Source organism: Odontomachus brunneus, unplaced genomic scaffold, assembly GCF_010583005.1.
Source record: "Odontomachus brunneus isolate Ranch 3 - 2012 unplaced genomic scaffold, Obru_v1 Obru_scaffold_154, whole genome shotgun sequence".
NCBI lineage: Eukaryota > Metazoa > Arthropoda > Insecta > Hymenoptera > Formicidae > Odontomachus > Odontomachus brunneus.
This window is the reverse complement of record NW_022639604.1, coordinates 330830-351355: the sequence shown is the minus strand read 5'-3', so window position 1 is coordinate 351355 and position 20526 is coordinate 330830. Positions and strand designations below refer to the sequence as shown.

Here is a 20526-nt window from a genome sequence, read left to right as displayed (position 1 = left end):
AGAGAGAGAGAGAGAGAGAGAGAGAGAGAGAGAGAGAGAAAGAAGAGAGATAAAGAGAAGAGAGACGCGCTTTATAAATCCCGGGGTGCAGCGTCGATGCAGCTGCAGATCAAACGCAGGCAGGCACGCACGCGTGTACGGCGCATACGGGCGCGCACGTCGGGGTTCCCGTTTTAATTTAAAATTCCTTTTTTTTCAACAACGCACACACACTTGTAAATATTTTTGTTTCCTTCGTTTAATCCCTCGCCGTCTCTGTAAACCGAAATATTTCGGGCCACCCGCGCGGACGTTTTGCCGACGTTGCGCGCTCGCTCGCAGTTTTCCGACACAAACCACCCTCTCCCTCCAACCCTCCCGGCCGTTGGTCGTCCCTAGCCGTCGCGACTCCCGTCGCCGCGGTTCTATATGCGTATGTGCGTGTTTGCACGCGCGACGCGCCTCGAAATATCCGCCGCCGCCGTGCATAATACGAGCAGCCGCTCGTAGATACACTTAAATTGGATGCGGGGAGAAAGAGACAACTCCCATCTGCCGAGTTTATGGCATTACCGCGCGACGGCGGCCGCATAATGGCGGCCGATCAACTGTTTGTATGTGCGTATGTAAATATATATTGATCATTTTGAATTACGCAGAGTGTATCACAAGGAGGTGGAATTTTGACAAAATCTTTCATTTGAACTACTATACTATATAATATACTATATACTATATAATATACTATATATTATACTAATATAATATGGTACAATATACTATACAGTATGGTACGGTAATACTCAATAGATTACCCAAGAACAAAGAATATTAGATCTTAGATCAACATCTTAAAATATTAATTTTACGGATGTCATTTGAACATTTCTGTTCAATATTTTAAAAACATTTTAAAGATATCACCGAATAATACAATCGCATTGAATAGTGTAAAAATGTTTTAGAAATATTAAAGTGTCGAAGTTATTCATTAATAATGTTAATACAACGTTAAAAGCTACATATTAGAAAACGTTACGTATCACTAAATATCGTTGCAATAACATTCTATTAATAATTTTTTGCTTACTGGGCATGAGGAAACGTTTCTTCTAACTTTGGCGCTCTCTGGTAAGCAAATCAAGGCCCATACAGAAAAACTAATATCACCATGTCTTTTTCACTCAAAAAACTGAAGAAAATAGCATAGGTGCGATTCAAAATAATACATTGTTAGAGTGATACAAACGCGATAAAATTAATGATTCCATTGTAACAGTTAAAACGATTTCAGTGGTGCGAATAATGGTCAAAAGCGGGTCTCCTTGGACGGTTTGGTCTTCTCGTTCTTCTCTTTATCTTGCAAGATTTGTCTTTTCGCTCTCTGTCGCTCTGGCTCTCGCCGATAGCCACAAGAAAGTTTCTCTTTCGATAACTCCCTATCATCGCTTTTAAACCAAAATGCGCATACAACGCGCAATACAATACTTTCGCTGTAAAATGAACAAATCGAATCACACGTATTTTTTTCTTGTTGGAATTCGTAAAAATTACAATGTCGGATATGTGCCTTATGCGTTACCATTTCTTATACTGAATAATTTTTTTAAAGCTACTGAACTAAATTTTTTAAAGTTAGTTTATATAAGATATTTCGTCAAATAAAATGTTATTTTGAACAGTTATATATCAAAACTACAGAACGGAATTACACAAAAGAACGAAAAATTAAGAAATTTTGAAATTATATTTTAACTGTAATATAAAAATATTTGGATTTTTTATTTAAACATCTATACAGTCATTCATACAACTTATTTCAATACAGTTTTAATTCTTTTTCTACGATGCATTTTAGAACATAGCCAATCGTCTAATATAAAAATTTATGGTCGAAAATTTTCACTAATTCCTAGAATTTGAGTACTCTCATATAATCATTGGCTATATTCAGAAATGCATTGACAAAATGCTCAAAAAATATTGAGACAAATTGTATATGTGCTACACTTTTACAGAAAAACGGGAAAGGATCATAATATATATTTACTAAAGAATGTATACTATTAAAGAAGATTATTTCATTAGCGATTATGGTTATTCAATTTACCATAATCGATAATAACTCGTACGACACTGAAGGCCGGTTTCTCAATTTAAACATGGATTTCGCAGTTTAAACTTGATTCAAGATTAAACTCTATTCTAACAACGCGTTTGTTTTGTTTAAACAAAGTTCAAGTTGAAATCTAAGTTTAAAATATCATTGATAAACTAATAGTTTCCTGAATGTTTCATTAAAAAAAAACAATAAAATAACTAACTAAAAAGCTAACATAATAATAATAAAATAACTAACTATAATAATAACACCTGATCTTCAGAATTTGATTGAATCGGTTATGTGATTTAAAATCATAAATACATAAAAAAATGCGAATTTCGGTAATATAATCTACCAGCAGCACAGATATGATATGGCCTACAACCGCAGAATTTATTTTTTCTGTATAATGGATTTCTGGTTATATCTGTTACTTTTTCTATCTCTTTTATATTGTATCTCATTTTATCTTCATTAAAAACGGTTAAAAGTAACGGACATTTTTGTGCTATTATTGTTGGAATAGATGTATACCATGTTCCAAACGAAGACAAATTTTTGTCCAGTATTATGATCACATTTGGTTGTTTAAATGACTTTAAGCGCGCATAACTGTGGTACGGCTCTGATACATTTTCAACATAAAGCTTCTGATTATATTTACGGCACCTTGAACAAACAGTCCCTAGTTCGCGCGATTCGAATATATGCGATTCTATAAATACAATATATAATTCTTTTATATTAGAAAAGAGATGTAGGAAAATATGCCAAACTTTTAAACACATTACATCTATTTTAGTTGATTCTATAATATGGATGATAAATTTGTAAGAACTTTGTGGAAGACATAATAAATTTGATTCCTGTAACGCGTAGTGTAATGTCAAAGGATTGGTTACATAATCTGAACATATATAATGTTCAAATGACCAGAAAGTTTGGATAGGAGAGTAAAGTTTTTTTTTATTATTATCTAGTTCTTCCATGACTAAATACCTGTTAATAAATGTAATCATGTTATGATAGGGTCTAGCATCAGGAAATTTGGTAAACTCCAGTTTTCTTAGACATAAATGCAAAAGATTGCTTTTCATACAGGCGATATTAATGTTCAATACTAGTAACAGCTCTTTACAGATATTTTTGTGTTCCAGATTAAATAACATTTGGTGATCATCACAATAATTAGCTGAAAAGCAAATGATGCATGGCTTTAAATTTATCTGTCGATGACACTTATAACACGATTTTGCGAATATTATCACATTTATATCTATACTATCTTTGATCATTTTGCGCACAGTCATTTTTGTTATAATTTTCGTCCGTGAACTTAACCATTTTGTTAAATCTTCACATAAATTCCAATCCGATTTGTCTATTATTTTTGCTAAATTTCTGCAGAAATTCAGATGTGAGTCTTTATGTATCCTTTCATGGTTTTCAGAACAATAAAAAATCATATAGCACTGATTACATGGTATTAAATTTTTACTGGGCAGTTTGCAAACATGACAAACGTTTGGATTAAAAAATTGATTGTATTTGTCTGCTGTGTATGGCCCATCAAAAGTTATTATTCCTTCTATACTCATCGCGATATGTCTTAATGATTACTGTTTATGAGTATTTCATTTGTAAAATTTACTTCGACATAACGCGCGAAGCTCGACAACTCACCGAAACATGTATGTGAGTTATATATAAATGTTTAGCTGATAATAATACAAGGGACACTAATAATATATACAAGTATGTTTGTATGTAACGAAAAAGTTGTTGACAAGATAAATTGTAACTGCCAATATAACAAACTAGAAGTATTTGTTAGTGGAAAGAAACAATATTGCAAATATGGTATATACAATTAAATTGCTACAATTTCACTAGAAGAACAATGAAATAGTTATCACTTGTATAACACGGATACGTTTTAAAAATAATATTTATAAGCCTCAATAAAAAAACATTCATTACAAAAAACCTTATAAAATTTGTTGCTTTTTGCAAAAAATATTTGGTTTGAAAAACATACAAAAAAATGCTCTCAATTAAATATATGGAGATAAATATGCGATTATCAATATTCATGTAAACATTTTTATATAATTAAGCAATAACTTCGAAGAAAAGATATATATTAACGTGAGGCAGCTGTGTTGTTAATACAAATAAATTTTCTTCAAGCGTAAAAGAAAATGTGCAAGCATCACAAATATCTAAAACAAATCTTAAAGATATTATAAAGACGTCTACAATAAATATAATATCATCAGACGTCTCTAAGATATCTTTTAGATTCTATATATATATTTTGATTTAATAGGGTATGAACTCGTTTTCTCCAATACATTTGAAGATATAGCCGATAGTCTGTATTACGAAAGAACTTCTTCGCACAATGTCTAAAATCGGGACATGAGTCTGATATTCTGACGTCTTTATGACGTCTTATGCGTCGTCTATATTGGCAGTAGAAGTAGCAGTAAGAAATAAACAGTAAGCAAATTGATCAATTCCTTTCTCACGTTTAAAAAATAATCGATTGTGATTGATCTATTTACGTAATGCTTATTTCTTATTACTACTAATTACTACTACTCCTATTGCCATTGTAGACGACGCATTAGTATCTAACATCGCTATAAGCTTTAAGCCTTAAACAACTGATCAATCATAGTCAATTATTTTCCTTACGTCTCAAGAATAATCGATTGTGATTAGTCAGTTAGTAGTTGCTTATGATTTAAAGCTTAAAGCGAGGTTGTAGACCGAAACTTATATTCCGATTTTATATTGTTTGAGTTTTAACGTAATTACCTTAAGTTAAGTTTTGTCATTGGATAATTTATTACGTTCAAGCGCACATAGGAGATATGTTCATATTGAAACAAATTGCGCATATGTTATATATTTAAAGGAAGAATAGAGATAATATAATATATTTGGAAATAAATTTATTAAAAAATTCAAATTTTGTTTGCAGCTATGTATACAGTTACGAATAATATATAATAATCGATGGCACCAGATTCGGATAATAGTTTCGGATATATTTTTTTCTATTTCGATATTTTTTTGGTAATTTTTATTGTAATATCAGTGTAATGAGTTATAGATTCTGGTACTACGTAAAGTATGAAGAATGGAATCCATATAAAATGTTACAATTATTGAGCTACTATGCACAATAAACAAAAATCACATGAACAGTAAAAAACAAAGTAATAAAATATAACTACTATCTAGTTTCGGAATTTTTACTAATTCCTAGAATTTGAGACATCTTATATGATTGTTGGTTATCTTTAGAAATTCATTGGCAAAATGTTCAAAAAATATTGAGACATAATGTACATATGCTACAATTTTACAAAATAAGAGGGAAGATACATAATATATATTTACTAATGCATGCATAATATTAAAAAATCTAGATTTTATTGGCAACTTTGATTAAACTTGTATTTAATTTACAATAACAGATACAAAACTCGAAAGATACTAATAGTTCCAAGTTTTTATTTTTATACTTTTTAATATACTTTGACAGTTTAAAACATAAAAATCGTAAATCATTCAATGAGTTACGTATCTTGTTTAAAGGGAGCAGCATAAGGATTATAATCCATATAAAATATATTGCAAATATTCTATGACCTATTACCTAAAGAACACGGGCGATCTACAATACTATATTATACTGAAATGATAACTATGATAAAATAACTCCTGATCTTCAGCCTGTGATTGGTTGGGTTAAGTGATTAAAATTCATGAATACATAATAAAATGTGCATTTCGGTAATACACTTCACTAGTCATAATATTGTTATATGGCATACAACTGCGGAATTTATTTTTTCTGCACAGTTGATTTCTCGTTGCACCTGTTACTTTTTGTATCTTTTTTGTAACGTAATTTATTTTGTTTTCATGAAAAACGGTAAAAAGTAACGGACATTTTTGTGCTATTATTGTTGATATAGATTCACACCAGGTTGTTACCATATACAAATTTGTGTCCAGTATTATGATCACATTAGGTTGTTTAAATGACTCTAAACACGCATATCTGTGGTACAGTTCTGATACATATTCAACATAAAGTTTCTGATTATATTTACGGCACCTTGAACAAACAGTCCCTAGTTCACACGAATCGAATATTGGCGATTTTATAAATACAATATATAGTTCTTTTATATTAGAAAAGAGATGTAGGAAAATATGCCAAACCTTTAAACACATTATATCTGTTTCAGTTGCATCTATAATATGGACGATAAATTTATAATCATTACTCGGGAGAAATAACAATTTTGATTCTTGTAACGCGTAGTATAATGTCAGAGGACCTGTTACATAGTCCGAACACACATAATGTTCTAATGTCCAGAAACTTTGGATAGGGAAGTAAAATTTTTTTTTATTATTATCTAGTTCTTCCATGACTAAATACCTGTTAATAAATGTAATCATGTTATGATAGGGTCTAATATCAGGAAATTTGGTAAACTCCAGTTTGCTTAGACATAAATGCAAAAGATTGCTTTTCATACAGGCGATATTAATGTTCAATACTAGTAACAGCTCTTTACAGATATCCTTGTGTTCTAGATTAAATAACATTTGGTGATCATCACAATAATTAGCTGAAAAGCAAATGATGCATGGCTTTAAATTTATCTGTCGATGACACTTATAACACGATTTTGCGAATATTATCACATTTATATCTATCATATCTTTGAACATTTTGCGCACAGTCATTTTTGTTATAATTTTCGTCCGTGAACTTAACCATTTTGTAATATCTCCACATAAATTCCAATCCGATTTGTCTATTATTTTTGCTAAATTTCTGCAGAAATTCAGATGTGAGTCTTTATGTATCCTTTCATGGTTTTCAGAACAATAAAAAATCATATAGCACTGATTACATGGTATTAAATTTTTACTGGGCAGTTTGCAAACATGACAAACGTTTGGATTAAAAAATTGATTGTATTTGTCTGCTGTGTATGGCCCATCAAAAGTTATTATTCCTTCTATACTCATCGCGATATGTCTTAATGATTAATGTTTATGAGTATTTCATTTGTAAAATTTACTTCGACATAACGCGCGAAGCTCGACAACTCACCGAAACATGTATGTGAGTTATATATAAATGTTTAGCTGATAATAATACAAGGGACACTAATAATATATACAAGTATGTTTGTATGTAACGAAAAAGTTGTTGACAAGATAAATTGTAACTGCCAATATAACAAACTAGAAGTATTTGTTAGTGGAAAGAAACAATATTGCAAATATGGTATATATAATTAAATTGCTACAATTTCACTAGAAGAACAATGAAATAGTTATCACTCGTATAACACGGATACGTTTTAAAAATAATATTTATAAGTCTCAATAAAAAAACATTCATTACAAAAAACCTTATAAAATTTGTTACTTTTTGCAAAAAATATTTGGTTTGAAAAACATACAAAATAATGCTCTCAATTAAATGTATGGAGATAAATATGCGATTATCAATATTCATGTAAACATTTTTATATAATTAAGGAATAACTTCGAAGAAAACATATATATTAACGTGAGGCAGCTGTGTTTTTAATACAAATAAATTTTCTTCAAGCGTAAAAGAAAATGTGCAAGCATCACAAATATCAAAACAGATCTTAAAGATATTATAAAGACGTCTACAATAAATATAATATCATCAGACGTCTCTAAGATATCTTTTAGATTCTATATGTATATTTTGATTTAATAGGGTATGAACTCGTTTTCTCCAATACATTTGAAGATATAGCCGATAGTCTGTATTACGAAAGAACTTCTTCGCACAATGTCTAAAATCGGGACATGAGTCTGATATTCTGACGTCTTTATGACGTCTTATGCGTCGTCTATATTGGCAGTAGAAGTAGCAGTAAGAAATAAACAGTAAGCAAATTGATCAATTCCTTTCTCACGTTTAAAAAATAATCGATTGTGATTGATCTATTTACGTAATGCTTATTTCTTATTACTACTAATTACTACTACTCCTATTGCCATTGTAGACGACGCATTAGAATCTACAATCTCGGTATTAGCTTTAAGCCTTAAACAACTGATCAATTATAGTCAATTATTTTCCTTACGTCTCAAGAATAATCGATTGTGATTAGTCAGTTAGTAGTTGCTTATGATTTAAAGCTTAAAGCGAGGTAGTAGACCGAAACTTATATTCCGATTCTATATTGTTTGAGTTTTAACGTAATTACCTTAAGTTAAATTTTGTCATTGGATCATGTGTTATGTTCAAACGCGCATAGGAGATGTGTTCATATTGAAACAAACTGTGCATATGTTATATATTTAAAGGAAGAAGGGGGAAAATATAATATATTTGCAAATAAAACTATTAAAAATTCAAATTTTGTTTGCACCTATGTTTACAGTTACGAATAATATATAATAATCGATGGCACCAGTTTCGGATAATAGTTTCGGATATATTTTTCTGTATTTCGATATTTTTTTGGTAATTTTTATTGTAATATCAGTGTAATGAGTTATAGATTCTGGTACTACGTAAAGAATGAAGAGTGTAATCCATATAAAATGTTGCAATTATTCAGCTACTATGCACTATAAACAAAAATCACATGAACAGTAAAAAACAAAGTAATAAAATATAACTACTATCTAGTTTCGGAATTTTTACTAATTCCTAGAATTTGAGACATTTTATATGATTGTTGGTTATCTTTAGAAATTTATTGGCAAAATGTTCAAAAAATATTGAGACATAATGTACATATGCTACAATTTTACAGAAAAAGAGGGAAGATACATAATATATATTTCTTAATGCATGCATAATATTAGAAAATCTAGATTTTATTGGCAACTTTGATTAAACTTGTATTTAATTTATAATAACAGATACAAAACTCGAAAGATACTAATAGTTCAAAGTTTTTATTTTTATACTTTTTAATATACTTTGACAGTTTAAAAGATAAAAATCGTAAAACATTCAATGAGTTACGTATCTTGTTTAAAGGGTACAGCATAAGGATTATAATCCATATAAAATATATTGCAAATATTCTATGACCTATTACCTAAAGAACACGGGTGATCTACAATATTATATTATACTGAAATGATAACTATGATAAAATAACTCCTGATCTTCAGCCTGTGATTGGTTAGGTTAAGTGATTTAAATTCATGAATACATAATAAAATGTGCATTTCGGTAATACACTCCACTAGTCATAAAATTGTTATATGGCATACAACTGCGGAATTTATTTTTTCTGTACAGTTGATTTCTCGTTGCACCTGTTACTTTGTGCATGTTTTTTGTAATGTAATTTATTTTATTTTTTCTTATAATGGTAAAAAGTAACGGACATTTTTGTGCTATTATTGTTGGTATAGATTCAGGCCACTTTCCTGCCGAATACAAATTCATGTCCAGTATTATGATCACATTAGGTTGTTTAAATGACTTTAAACACGCATATCTGTGGTACGGTTCTGATACATATTCAACATAAAGTTTCTGATTATATTTACGGCACCTTGAACAAACAGTCCCTAGTTCACACGAATCGAATATTGGCGATTTTATAAATACAATATATAATTCTTTTATATTAGAAAAGAGATGTAGGAAAATATGCCAAACTGTTAAACACATTATATCTGTTTCAGTTGCACCTATAATATGGACGATAAATTTATAATCATTACTCGGGAGAAATAACAATTTTGATTCTTGTAACGCGTAGTATAATGTTAGAGGACCTGTTACATAGTCCGAACACACATAATGTTCTAATGTCCAGAAACTTTGGATAGGGAAGTAAAATTTTTTTTTATTATTATCTAGTTCTTCCATGACTAAATACCTGTTAATAAATGTAATCATGTTATGATAGGGTCTAATATCAGGAAATTTGGTAAACTCCAGTTTGCTTAGACATAAATGCAAAAGATTGCTTTTCATACAGGCGATATTAATGTTCAATATTAGTAACAGCTCTTTACAGATATCCTTGTGTTCTAGATTAAATAACATTTGGTGATCATCACAATAATTAGCTGAAAAGCAAATGATGCATGGTTTTAAATTTATCTGTCGATGACACTTATAACACGATTTTGCGAATATTATCACATTTATATCTATCACATCTTTGAACATTTTGCGCACAGTCATTTTTGTTAAAATTTTCGAACGTGAACTTAACCATTTTGCTAAATCTCCACATAAATTCCAATCCGATTTGTCTATTATTTTTGCTAAATTTCTGCAGAAATTCAGATGTGAGTCTTTATGTATCCTTTCATGGTTTTCAGAACAATAAAAAATCATATAGCACTGATTACATGGTATTAAATTTTTACTGGGCAGTTTGCAAACATGACAAACGTTTGGATTAAAAAATTGATTGTATTTGTCTGCTGTGTATGGCCCATCAAAAGTTATTATTTCTTCTATACTCATCGCGATATGTCTTAATGATTAATGTTTATGAGTATTTCATTTGTAAAATTTACTTCGACATAACGCGCGAAGCTCGACAACTCACCGAAACATGTATGTGAGTTATATATAAATGTTTAGCTGATAATAATACAAGGGACACTAATAATATATACAAGTATGTTTGTATGTAACGAAAAAGTTGTTGACAAGATAAATTGTAACTGCCAATATAACAAACTAGAAGTATTTGTTAGTGGAAAGAAACAATATTGCAAATATGGTATATACAATTAAATTGCTACAATTTCACTAGAAGAACAATGAAATAGTTATCACTTGTATAACACGGATACGTTTTAAAAATAATATTTATAAGTCTCAATAAAAAAACATTCATTACAAAAAACCTTATAAAATTTGTTGCTTTTTGCAAAAAATATTTGGTTTGAAAAACATACAAAAAAATGCTCTCAATTAAATATATGGAGATAAATATGCGATTATCAATATTCATGTAAACATTTTTATATAATTAAGGAATAACTTCGAAGAAAACATATATATTAACGTGAGGCAGCTGTGTTGTTAATACAAATAAGTTTCCTTCAAGCGTAAAAGAAAATATGCAAGCATCACAAATATCAAAACAAATCTTAAAGATATTATAAAGACGTCTACAATAAATATAATATCGTCAGACGTCTCTAAGATGTCTTTTAGACATTTATGATATATAGATAGAATTAACAACTTTCGTCGCAACTTACTACATAATGATGTAAATGATACTCTGTGGGAAATTGTAAATAATATTATGGCATAAATATTATGATGATCGAGTTATTGCACACACAATTTTTATTATTAATTTGATAGAAAAGAAAACAAGGAAACATATTTAGCGCAATCATTATACTACATTATGTACATTTTGATTTAATAGGGTATCAACTCGTTTTCTCCAATACATTTGAAGATATAGCCGATAGTCTGTATTACGAAAAAACTTCTTCGCACAATGTCTGAAATCGGGACATGAGTCTGATATTCCGACGTCTAAGTGACGTCCTTATTACGTCTTTATGCGTCGTCTATTTTGGCAGTAGTAGTAGAAGTAAGAAATATGCAGTAAGCAAATTGATCAATTCCTTTCTCACGTTTAAAAAATAATCGATTGTGATTGATCTATTTACGTACTGCTTATTTCTTATTACTACTAATTACTACTATTCCTATTGCCATTGTAGACGACGCATTAGTATCTACAACCTTGCTTTAAGTTTTAAGTCTTAAGCAACTGATCAACCATAGTCAATTATTTTCCTTACGCCTCAAGAATAATCGATTGTGTTTAGTCAGTTAGTAGTTGCTTATGATTAAAGCTTAAAGCGAGGTTGTAGACCGAAACTTATATTCCGATTTTATATTGTTTGAGTTTTAACGTAATTATCTTAAGTTAAGTTTTGTCATTGGATAATTTATTATGTTCAAGCGCACATAGGAGATATGTTCATATTGAAACAAATTGCGCATATGTTATATATTTAAAGGAAGAATAGAGATAATATAATATATTTGGAAATAAATTTATTAAAAAATTCAAATTTTGTTTGCAGCTATGTTTACAGTTACGAATAATATATAATAATCAATAGCACCAGTTTCGGATAATAGTTTCGGATAATAGTTTTGGATAATAGTTTCGGATATGTTTTTCTGTGTTTCGATATTTTTTTGGCAATTTTTATTGTAATATCAGTGTAATGAGTTATAGATTCTGGTACTACGTAAATTATGAAGAATGTAATCCATATAAAATGTTACAATTATTCATCTACCATGCAGAATAAACAAATATCACACGAACAGTAAAAAACGAAGTAATTAAATATCCAAGTACTGGCCAGTATCAGAATTTTTACTAATTCCTAGAATTCGAGACTTTTAGGATTGTTGGTTATCTTTAGAAATGTATTGGCAAAATGTTTAAAACTATGTTAAAAAATATTGAGACAAAATGTAAATGGGCTACAATTTTACAGAAAAAGGGGGAAGATACATAATATATATTTACTAAAATGCATGTATAATATTAAAAAATATAGATTTTATTGGCAACTTTGTTTAAACTTGTACTTAATTTACAATAACAGATACAAAACTTGGAAGATACTAATAGTTCTAAGTTTTTATTTTTATACTTTTTAATATACTTTGACAATTTAAAACATAAAAATCGTAAAACATTCAATGGGTTACGTATATCGTTAAAGGTATAGCATAAGAATTATTATCTATATAAAATATATTTCAAATATTCTATCACCTATTATCTAAAGAATACGGATGATCTACAATACTATATTATACTGAAACGAAAACTATGATAAAATAAATCCTGATCTTCAGCCTGTGATTGGTTGGGTTAAGTGATTTAAATTCATGAATATATAATAAAATACTGATTTCGGTAATACACTCCACCATTCACACAGTTTCTATATGGCCTACAACCGCGGAATTTATTTTTTCTGTTCAGTTGATTTCTTGTTGCACCTGTTACTTCTTGCATCTTTTTTATAACGCATTTCATTTTATTTTCATGAAAAGCGGTAAAAAGTAAAGGACATTTTTGTGCTATTATTGTTGATATAGATTCACACCAAGTTCCTCCCACATAGAAATTCATGTCCAGTATAATGATCACATTAGGTAGTTTGAATGACTCTAAGCACGCATATTTGTGGTACGGTTCTGACACATTTTCAACATAAAGTTTCTGATTATAATTACGGCACCTTGAACAAACAGTCCCTACTTCACACGAATCGAATATTGGCGATTTTATAAATACAATATATAGTTCTTTTATATTAGAAAAGATATGTAGGAAAATATGCCAAACTGCTAAACACATTACATCTGTTTTAGTTGCATCTATAATATGGACAATAAATTTATAATCATTACTCGGGAGAAATAACAATTTTGATTCTTGTAACGCGTAGTATAATGTCAGAGGACCGGTTACAAAATCCGAACACACATAATGTTCTAATGTCCAGAAACTTTGGATAGGGGAGTAAAATTTTTTTTTATTATTATCTAGATCTTCCATGACTAAATACCTGTTAATAAATGTAATCATGTTATGATAAGGTCTAGCATCAGGGAATTTGCTAAACTCCAATTTAGCTAGGCATAAACGCAAAATATTACCTTTTATACAGGCGATATTAATGTTCAGTGATAGTAACAGCTCTTTACAGATATCATTATGTACTAGATTAAATAGCATTTGGTGATCATCACAAAAATTAGCTGAATAGCAAATGACGCATGGCTTTATGTTTATCTGTCGATAACACTTGAAACATGATTTTGCGCATATTATTAATTCTAAATCGTGCTCGTATATTGTGATCTGAACTTTTGTGATTTTACTTAAAATTTCCAATCGTGTTTCCATCCATTTTGTCCAATCACGACATGTGTTCCAATCCGATTTGTCTCCTATTATCCTTGTTAGAATTTTGCAGAATGCCAGATGTGAGTCTTCATGTATCTTTTCATGTTTCTTGGAACAATAAGAAACCATATAGCACTTATTACACGGTATTAAATTTTTGCTAGGCAATTTGCAAACATGACAAATGTTTGGATTAAAAAACCGATTATATTTCTTTGTTGTATATGGTCCATCAAAAGTTATTATTTCACCCACACTCATTGTGATATGTCTTAGTAATTAACGTTTATGGGTATTTTATTTGTAATATTTATTTCGATATAATACGCAAAGTTCAACAACTCACTGAATATAACAGAAACATGTATGCGAGTTATATATAGATGTTTAGCTGATAATAATACAAAGGAGACTAATAACGGATACAAGTATGTTTGTATGTAACGAAAAAGTTGTTGATAAGGTAAATTGTAACTGCCAATATAACAAACTAGAAGTATTTATTAACAAAGTATTTATTAACAAGTATTTATTAACAATATTGCAAATATGGTACATACAATGGAATTTCTACAATTTCACTAGAAGAACAATGAAATAATTATAACTCGTATAGCACGGATACGTTTTAAAAATAATATTTGTAAGTCTCACTAAAAAGCATACATTACAAAATATCTTATAAAATTTGTTGCTTTTTGCAAAAAATATTTTGTTTGGAAAACATACAAAAAATTCTCTCAGTTAAATATATGGAGATAAATATGCGATTATCAATATTCATGTAAACATTTTTATATAATTAAGTAATAATTACGAAGAAAATATACATATTAAGATGTAAGGCAGCTGTGTTGTTAATAGAAATAAATTTTTTTCAAGCGTAAAAGAAAATATGCAAGCAACACCAATATCTAAAACACATCTTAAAGACATTATGAAGATGTCTACAATAAATATAATATCGTTCAGACGTCTCTAAGATGTCTTTTAGATATTTATAATATATAGATAGAATTAACAACTTTCGTCGCAACTTACTACATAATGATATAAATGATACTCTGCGGAAAATTGTAAAGTTATAGCATAGCATAGATATTATAATGATTGAGTTATTGCACATACAATTTTTATTATTAATTTGTTGGAAAAGAAAGCAAGGAAACATATTTGGTACAATCATTATACTACTATGAGTATATTTTGATTTAATAGAATATGAACTCGGTTTCTCCAATATATTTGAAGATATAGCCAATATTACAAAAGAACTGCTTCGCACAACGTCTAAAATCGGGACATGAGTTTGATATGCCGACGTCTAAGGGACATCTTTAAGGTGTCTTTATATGCTTCGTCTATATTGGCAGTAGGAGTAGTAGTAAGAAATAAGCTGTGAGCAAATAGACCTATTCTTTTCTCACGATTAAAAAATAATCGATTGTGATTGGTCTATTTACTTACTGTTTATTTCTTGCTACTATTACTGCTTCTTATTACTACTTTTACTGCCATTGTAGACGACGCATTAGCACCTACAACCCCGCTTTAAGCTTTAAGTCTTAAGCAACTGACCAACAATAGTCAGTTATTTTCCTTACGTCTCAAGAATTATCGATTGTGATTAGTCATTTAGTAGTTGCTTATGATTTAAAGCTTAAAGCGAGGTTGTAGACCGAAACTTATGTTCCGATTTTATATTGGAGTTTTTATGTAATTACCTAAAGTTAAGTTTTGTCATTGGATAATTTGTTACGTTCAAGCGCACATAGGAGATGTGTTCATATTGAAACAAACTGAGCATATGTTATATATTTAAGAGAAGAAGGGAGAAAATATAATATATTTGCAAATAAAACTATTAAAAATTCAAATTTTGTTTGCAGCTACGTTTACAGTTACGAATAATATATAATAATCGATGGCTCCAATAATAGTTTCGGATATGTTTCTGTATGTGTCGATATTGTTTTGGCAATTTATATTGTAATGTCAATGTAATGAGTTATGGATTCTGGTACTACGTAAAGAATAAAGAATGTAATCCAATTATTCAGCTACCATACATAAAAAACAAAAATTACACGAACAGTAAAAAACGAAGTAATTAAATATCCAAGTACTGTCCAGTATCGGGATTTTTACTAATTCCTAGAATTTGAGACTTCTTATATGATTATTGGTTATCTTTAGAAATGCATTGGCAAAATATTCAAAAATATTGAGACAAAATGTACATGTGCTACAATTATACAGAAAAATGGAGAAGATACCTAATATATTTTTACTAATGCATGCATGATATTAAAAAATCTAGATTTTATTGGCGACTTTGATTAAACTTGTATTTAATTTATAATATCAGATAAAATCTCGGAAGATACTAATAGTTTTAAATTATTATTTTTATACTTTTTAATGTACTTTGACAGTTTAAAACATAAAAATCGTAAAACATTCAATGAGTTACGTATATTGTTTAAAGGGTAAGCATAAGGATTATAATTTATATAAAATATATTGCAAATATTTTATCACTCATTACCTAAAGGACACGGATGATCTACAACACTATACTATACTGAATTGAAAACTATGATAAAATAACTCCTGATCTTCAGCCTGTGATTGGTTGGGTTAAATGATTTAAATTCATGAATACATAGTAAAATGCGCGTTTCGGTAATACACTCCACCAATCACACAGTTTCTATATGGCCTATAACTGCGGAATTTATTTTTTCTGTACAGTTGATTTCTTGTTGCACCTGTTATGTCTTGCATCTTTTTTATAACGTATTTTATTTTATTTTCCATAAAAGCGGTAAAAAGTAACGGACATTTTTGTGCTATTAGTGTTGATATAGATTCACACCAGGTTCCTACCGAATACAAATTCATGTCCAGTATTATGATCACATTAGGTTGTTTAAATGACTTTAAGCCCGCATATCTGTGGTACGGTTCTGATACATTTTCAACATAAAGTTTCTGATTATATTTACGGCACCTTGGACAAATAGTCCCTAGTTCACACGAATCGAATTTTGGCGATTTTATAAATACAATATATAATTCTTTTATATTAGAAAAGATATGTAGGAAAATATGCCAAACTGCTAAACACATTACATCTGTTTTAGTTGCATCTATAATATGGACAATAAATTTATAATCATTACTCGGGAGAAATAACAATTTTGATTCTTGTAACGCGTAGTATAATGTCAGAGGACCGGTTACAAAATCCGAACACACATAATGTTCTAATGTCCAGAAACTTTGGATAGGGGAGTAAAATTTTTTTTTATTATTATCTAGATCTTCCATGACTAAATACCTGTTAATAAATGTAATCATGTTATGATAAGGTCTAGCATCAGGGAATTTGCTAAACTCCAATTTAGCTAGGCATAAACGCAAAATATTACCTTTTATACAGGCGATATTAATGTTCAGTGATAGTAACAGTTCTTTACAGTTATTCTTATGTTCTAAATTAAATAGCATTTGGTGATCATCACAATAATTTGCTGAATAGCAAATGACGCATGGCTTTATGTTTTCCTGTCGATAACATTTAAAACACGATTTTGCGCATATTACTATTTCTAAATCGTGCTCGTGCAATCTGTTCTGAAATCCTATTTTTACAATTGCCATCCGTGATTCCATCCATTTTCTCCAATCACGACATGTGTTCCAATCCGATTTGTCTCCTATTATCCTTGTTAGAATTTTGCAGGATGTCAGATGTGAGTCTTCATGTATCTTTTCATGTTTCTTGGAACAATAAGAAACCATATAGCACTTATTACACGGTATTAAATTTTTGCTAGGCAATTTGCAAACATGACAAATGTTTGGATTGAAAAACCGATTATATTTCTTTGTTGTATATGGTCCATCAAAAGTTATTATTTCGCTCACACTCATCGCGATATGTCTTAGTAATTAACGTTTATGAATATTTTATTTGTAATATTTATTTCGATATAATGTACAAAGCTCGACAACTCACCAAATATAACAGAAACATGTATCCGAGTTATATATAGATGCTTAGCTGATAATAATACAAAGGAAACTAGTAACGGATACAAGTATGTTTATATGTAACGAGGAAATTGTTGACAACATAAATTGTAACTGCCAATATAACTAACATGAAGTATTTGTTAGTGGAGAGAAACAATATGGCCAATGTGATACGTACAATGGAATTGTTTCAATTTCTACAAAGACAATGAAATAGTTATTAGCGGTACGACGCCGATATGTTTTGGGAATAGTATTTATAAGTGTCAAAAAACAAGTTACGTTAAAAATATGTTACTCTTTCGCAGAAGTATCTTTATTTGAAAAACAAAGAAATGATGTTTCTCTGAAAAATATATCGAGATAATTATGCGACTATCAATATTTATGTAAAAAATTTTATATAATTAAATAATAACTACGAAAAAGATATATATTAAAACTTGAGGAGCTGTGTTGTGAATACATATAAATTTCTTTTAACTATAAAAGGAAATATTTAAACAGCACAATTGTATAAAACACATCTTAGCGACGTTATAAAGATGTCTACAACAAATAAAGTATCGCTCAGGTGTCTCTAAGATGTCTTTTCGACATTTATGATATATAGATAGAATTAACAACTTTCGTCGCAACTAACTTACTACATGATTATGCATATGATATTCCACGGAAAATTGTAAATTTATAATATAACACAGATACTATAATGATCGAGTTGTGGCACATACAATTTTTATAATACGTTAATAAGAGAAACAAATCTACAGAGGTAATTATTTATAATTCAGACTTTTCCGAATTCTAATTTTTTCTGTGGCAATTATTTCTTGCTAAAGATATTTGTTGTCATTGTGATAGCAATAATCAATGGGAGAGAGAGGGAGCAAGAAAAGTAATTTATCTAGAAAATACAAAAGAAATTGAACATAAATTGAGAAAATACAATGTATAATGTATGTATAATGTATGTTATGTAGTAAATTATCAAGGATTTTGTTTTATTCAAAAGTTTGTTATATTCAAAAGTGCTACTCCATAAAAAGCCGTTGTTTTTTGTTGCGGAACTTGAGAGAAATAGCTACAATAACATGTATACAAGATTTTAAGGGGGACTTACGATTTTTATAGTAAATATCTGTGGTCACTTGTGCATACAAACAGTGCACGAATTAGAAATATATTTGGACATGTATAAGTAACGAAGCTTTATTGAAACATTAGCATTATTTAAACATTGCAAACGATAAATTTGCGGTCTAGGGGGGTGTGAGGCGGCGAAGTCCCCCCTTCCCCCGGTTTGATAACATTCTAAAAAAAACGAAATGTACATCTCACATAGTGTTAAACGTGTATTGTTTTTATATACGGTTCATACGTCTTACCTTGCGTAGGGTCTTGCTAAGCTTTTCAGTATCTATTTTAGTATATAGTAGAATCATACATTTAGTAAGGCGAAGATTTAGTAGATCATTCTCCCTTGCGTAGGGATCTTGTTAATCTTTTCGGTATTAACAATTTTTAATATATTGGAGACTCATTTATTTAGTAAGGTGAAGATTTAATAGATATATTTATAGAAATGTCGATGTGACAGATTTCATAATCGGAGGTGAGATGTCTAAATCTTCTTAAACAAATCTAAGAATTTTGCTCTGTGTGCTGTAATGTTTGCTAAATATGATCCATACATGTTTCGCGCGTAATACACAGATCATAGGTGACTTACGATTGTAAACATGACATTTACATATTTAAATCAACAAATATTTCATCGCATATCGATCTAAAATTCGTAGATTTGTCTAGGAAAGGAGCATAGTACGAATAGAGATATGTAAATTTATTTAAACATTTTTGGTATTAAACGTTGTTGTCGGTGGAAATCCATTTACGGACATTTAATTGATATCATTTGGAGTATTTTTGCCAAAATTTATGCCAATCGGGCGTGGGTAGTTTTCGGAAGTTTATTCAAAATTACTTATATTTATGATAACGTTCATGAGTATTTTATTTGTAATGTTTATGTCGATATAATTCTCGAAGCTCGAATATAACTCATCAAATATAACTGAAACATGTATGAGGGTTATATATAGATATTTAGCCGATAATAATAGAAGGGACACTAATAACGGATACAAGTATATTTGTATATAACGAACAAATTGTTCACAACATAAATTGTAACTGCGAATATAACAAATTAGTAGTATTCGTTTGTAGTGAGAAGCAATATGGCAAATATAATATATCCAACGGAATTGCTTCAATTTCACTAGAAAAAAAATGAAATAGTTATAACTCAAATTGACTTGGTCAATTTCCTTGCGATCTTGCGATTGCGAGCCATTTTGAATTTCGACAATCTGAGGTCAGATTCCTAAGGGTTAAGGGGCGCCGCAAACGAATTGA

The 20526-nt window shown here is 29.5% G+C and overlaps 4 protein-coding genes across 13 annotated transcripts in view; all 4 read right to left on the bottom strand.

Moving 5' to 3' along the window:
• Window positions 1-3775, bottom strand: part of LOC116850741 — an 8482-nt gene extending 4707 nt beyond the window's left edge. Inside the window, exons 1-2 of one of the 6 annotated variants that reach the window (XR_004379422.1) lie at window positions 3352-3775; window positions 1724-3275 (exon numbers count right to left, since the gene is read on the bottom strand). Coding sequence is in view for 5 of the 6 variants with exons in the window: in XM_032829358.1 (XP_032685249.1) it covers window positions 2395-3275; window positions 3366-3681 (1197 nt within the window). In the remaining variant the exon portion in view is untranslated. Of the gene's footprint in view, window positions 1-1723 lie in introns of those variants that run through there. The other 5 variants (XM_032829361.1, XM_032829359.1, XM_032829358.1 and 2 more) reach the window with 5 other exon arrangements.
• A 1253-nt stretch (window positions 3776-5028) lies between these two features.
• Window positions 5029-10685, bottom strand: LOC116850743. Of its 4 annotated transcripts, none has more exons than XM_032829369.1 (2): window positions 10015-10685; window positions 5029-6741 (listed from the first exon to the last, which is right to left on the bottom strand). In XM_032829369.1, exons 1-2 carry the CDS (start codon window positions 10611-10613, stop codon window positions 6738-6740), a joined length of 603 nt encoding a protein of 200 aa, XP_032685260.1. In that variant the 5' UTR covers window positions 10614-10685; the 3' UTR covers window positions 5029-6737. The 4 variants fall into 4 exon arrangements, with proteins under 4 accessions (XP_032685260.1, XP_032685257.1, XP_032685259.1 ...); XM_032829366.1 differs by lacking the exon at window positions 10015-10685 and adding an exon at window positions 6854-7243; XM_032829368.1 differs by lacking the exon at window positions 5029-6741 and adding an exon at window positions 8351-8740.
• A 1997-nt stretch (window positions 10686-12682) lies between these two features.
• LOC116850744 lies at window positions 12683-14450 on the bottom strand. Its single transcript, XM_032829370.1, has 2 exons — window positions 13815-14450; window positions 12683-13723 (listed from the first exon to the last, which is right to left on the bottom strand). The coding sequence occupies exons 1-2, from the start codon at window positions 14323-14325 to the stop codon at window positions 13716-13718; spliced, it is 519 nt and encodes a 172-aa protein (XP_032685261.1). The 5' UTR covers window positions 14326-14450; the 3' UTR covers window positions 12683-13715.
• Window positions 14451-14646: 196 nt separating this feature from the next.
• On the bottom strand, window positions 14647-18196 carry LOC116850742. Of its 2 annotated transcripts, none has more exons than XM_032829364.1 (2): window positions 18089-18196; window positions 14647-17850 (listed from the first exon to the last, which is right to left on the bottom strand). In XM_032829364.1, the coding sequence occupies exons 1-2, from the start codon at window positions 18104-18106 to the stop codon at window positions 16720-16722; spliced, it is 1149 nt and encodes a 382-aa protein (XP_032685255.1). In that variant the 5' UTR covers window positions 18107-18196; the 3' UTR covers window positions 14647-16719. The 2 variants fall into 2 exon arrangements, with proteins under 2 accessions (XP_032685255.1, XP_032685256.1); XM_032829365.1 differs by lacking the exon at window positions 18089-18196 and having other exon boundaries at window positions 16853-17407; window positions 17499-18082.
• Window positions 18197-20526: the final 2330 nt, after the last annotated feature.

Bases quoted from the DNA above. Each gene is read 5' to 3' on its own strand.
- LOC116850743 (XM_032829366.1), bottom strand. From the start codon at position 6,911: ATGTGGAGATATTACAAAATGGTTAAGTTCACGGACGAAAATTATAAC. The intron at 6,742-6,853 runs GTGCGCAAAATG...TTTGCTTTTCAG, and splicing joins AAATTATAACAAAAATGACT to CTAATTATTGTGATGATCAC.
- LOC116850744 (XM_032829370.1), bottom strand. From the start codon at position 14,325: ATGAGTGTGGGTGAAATAATAACTTTTGATGGACCATATACAACAAAG.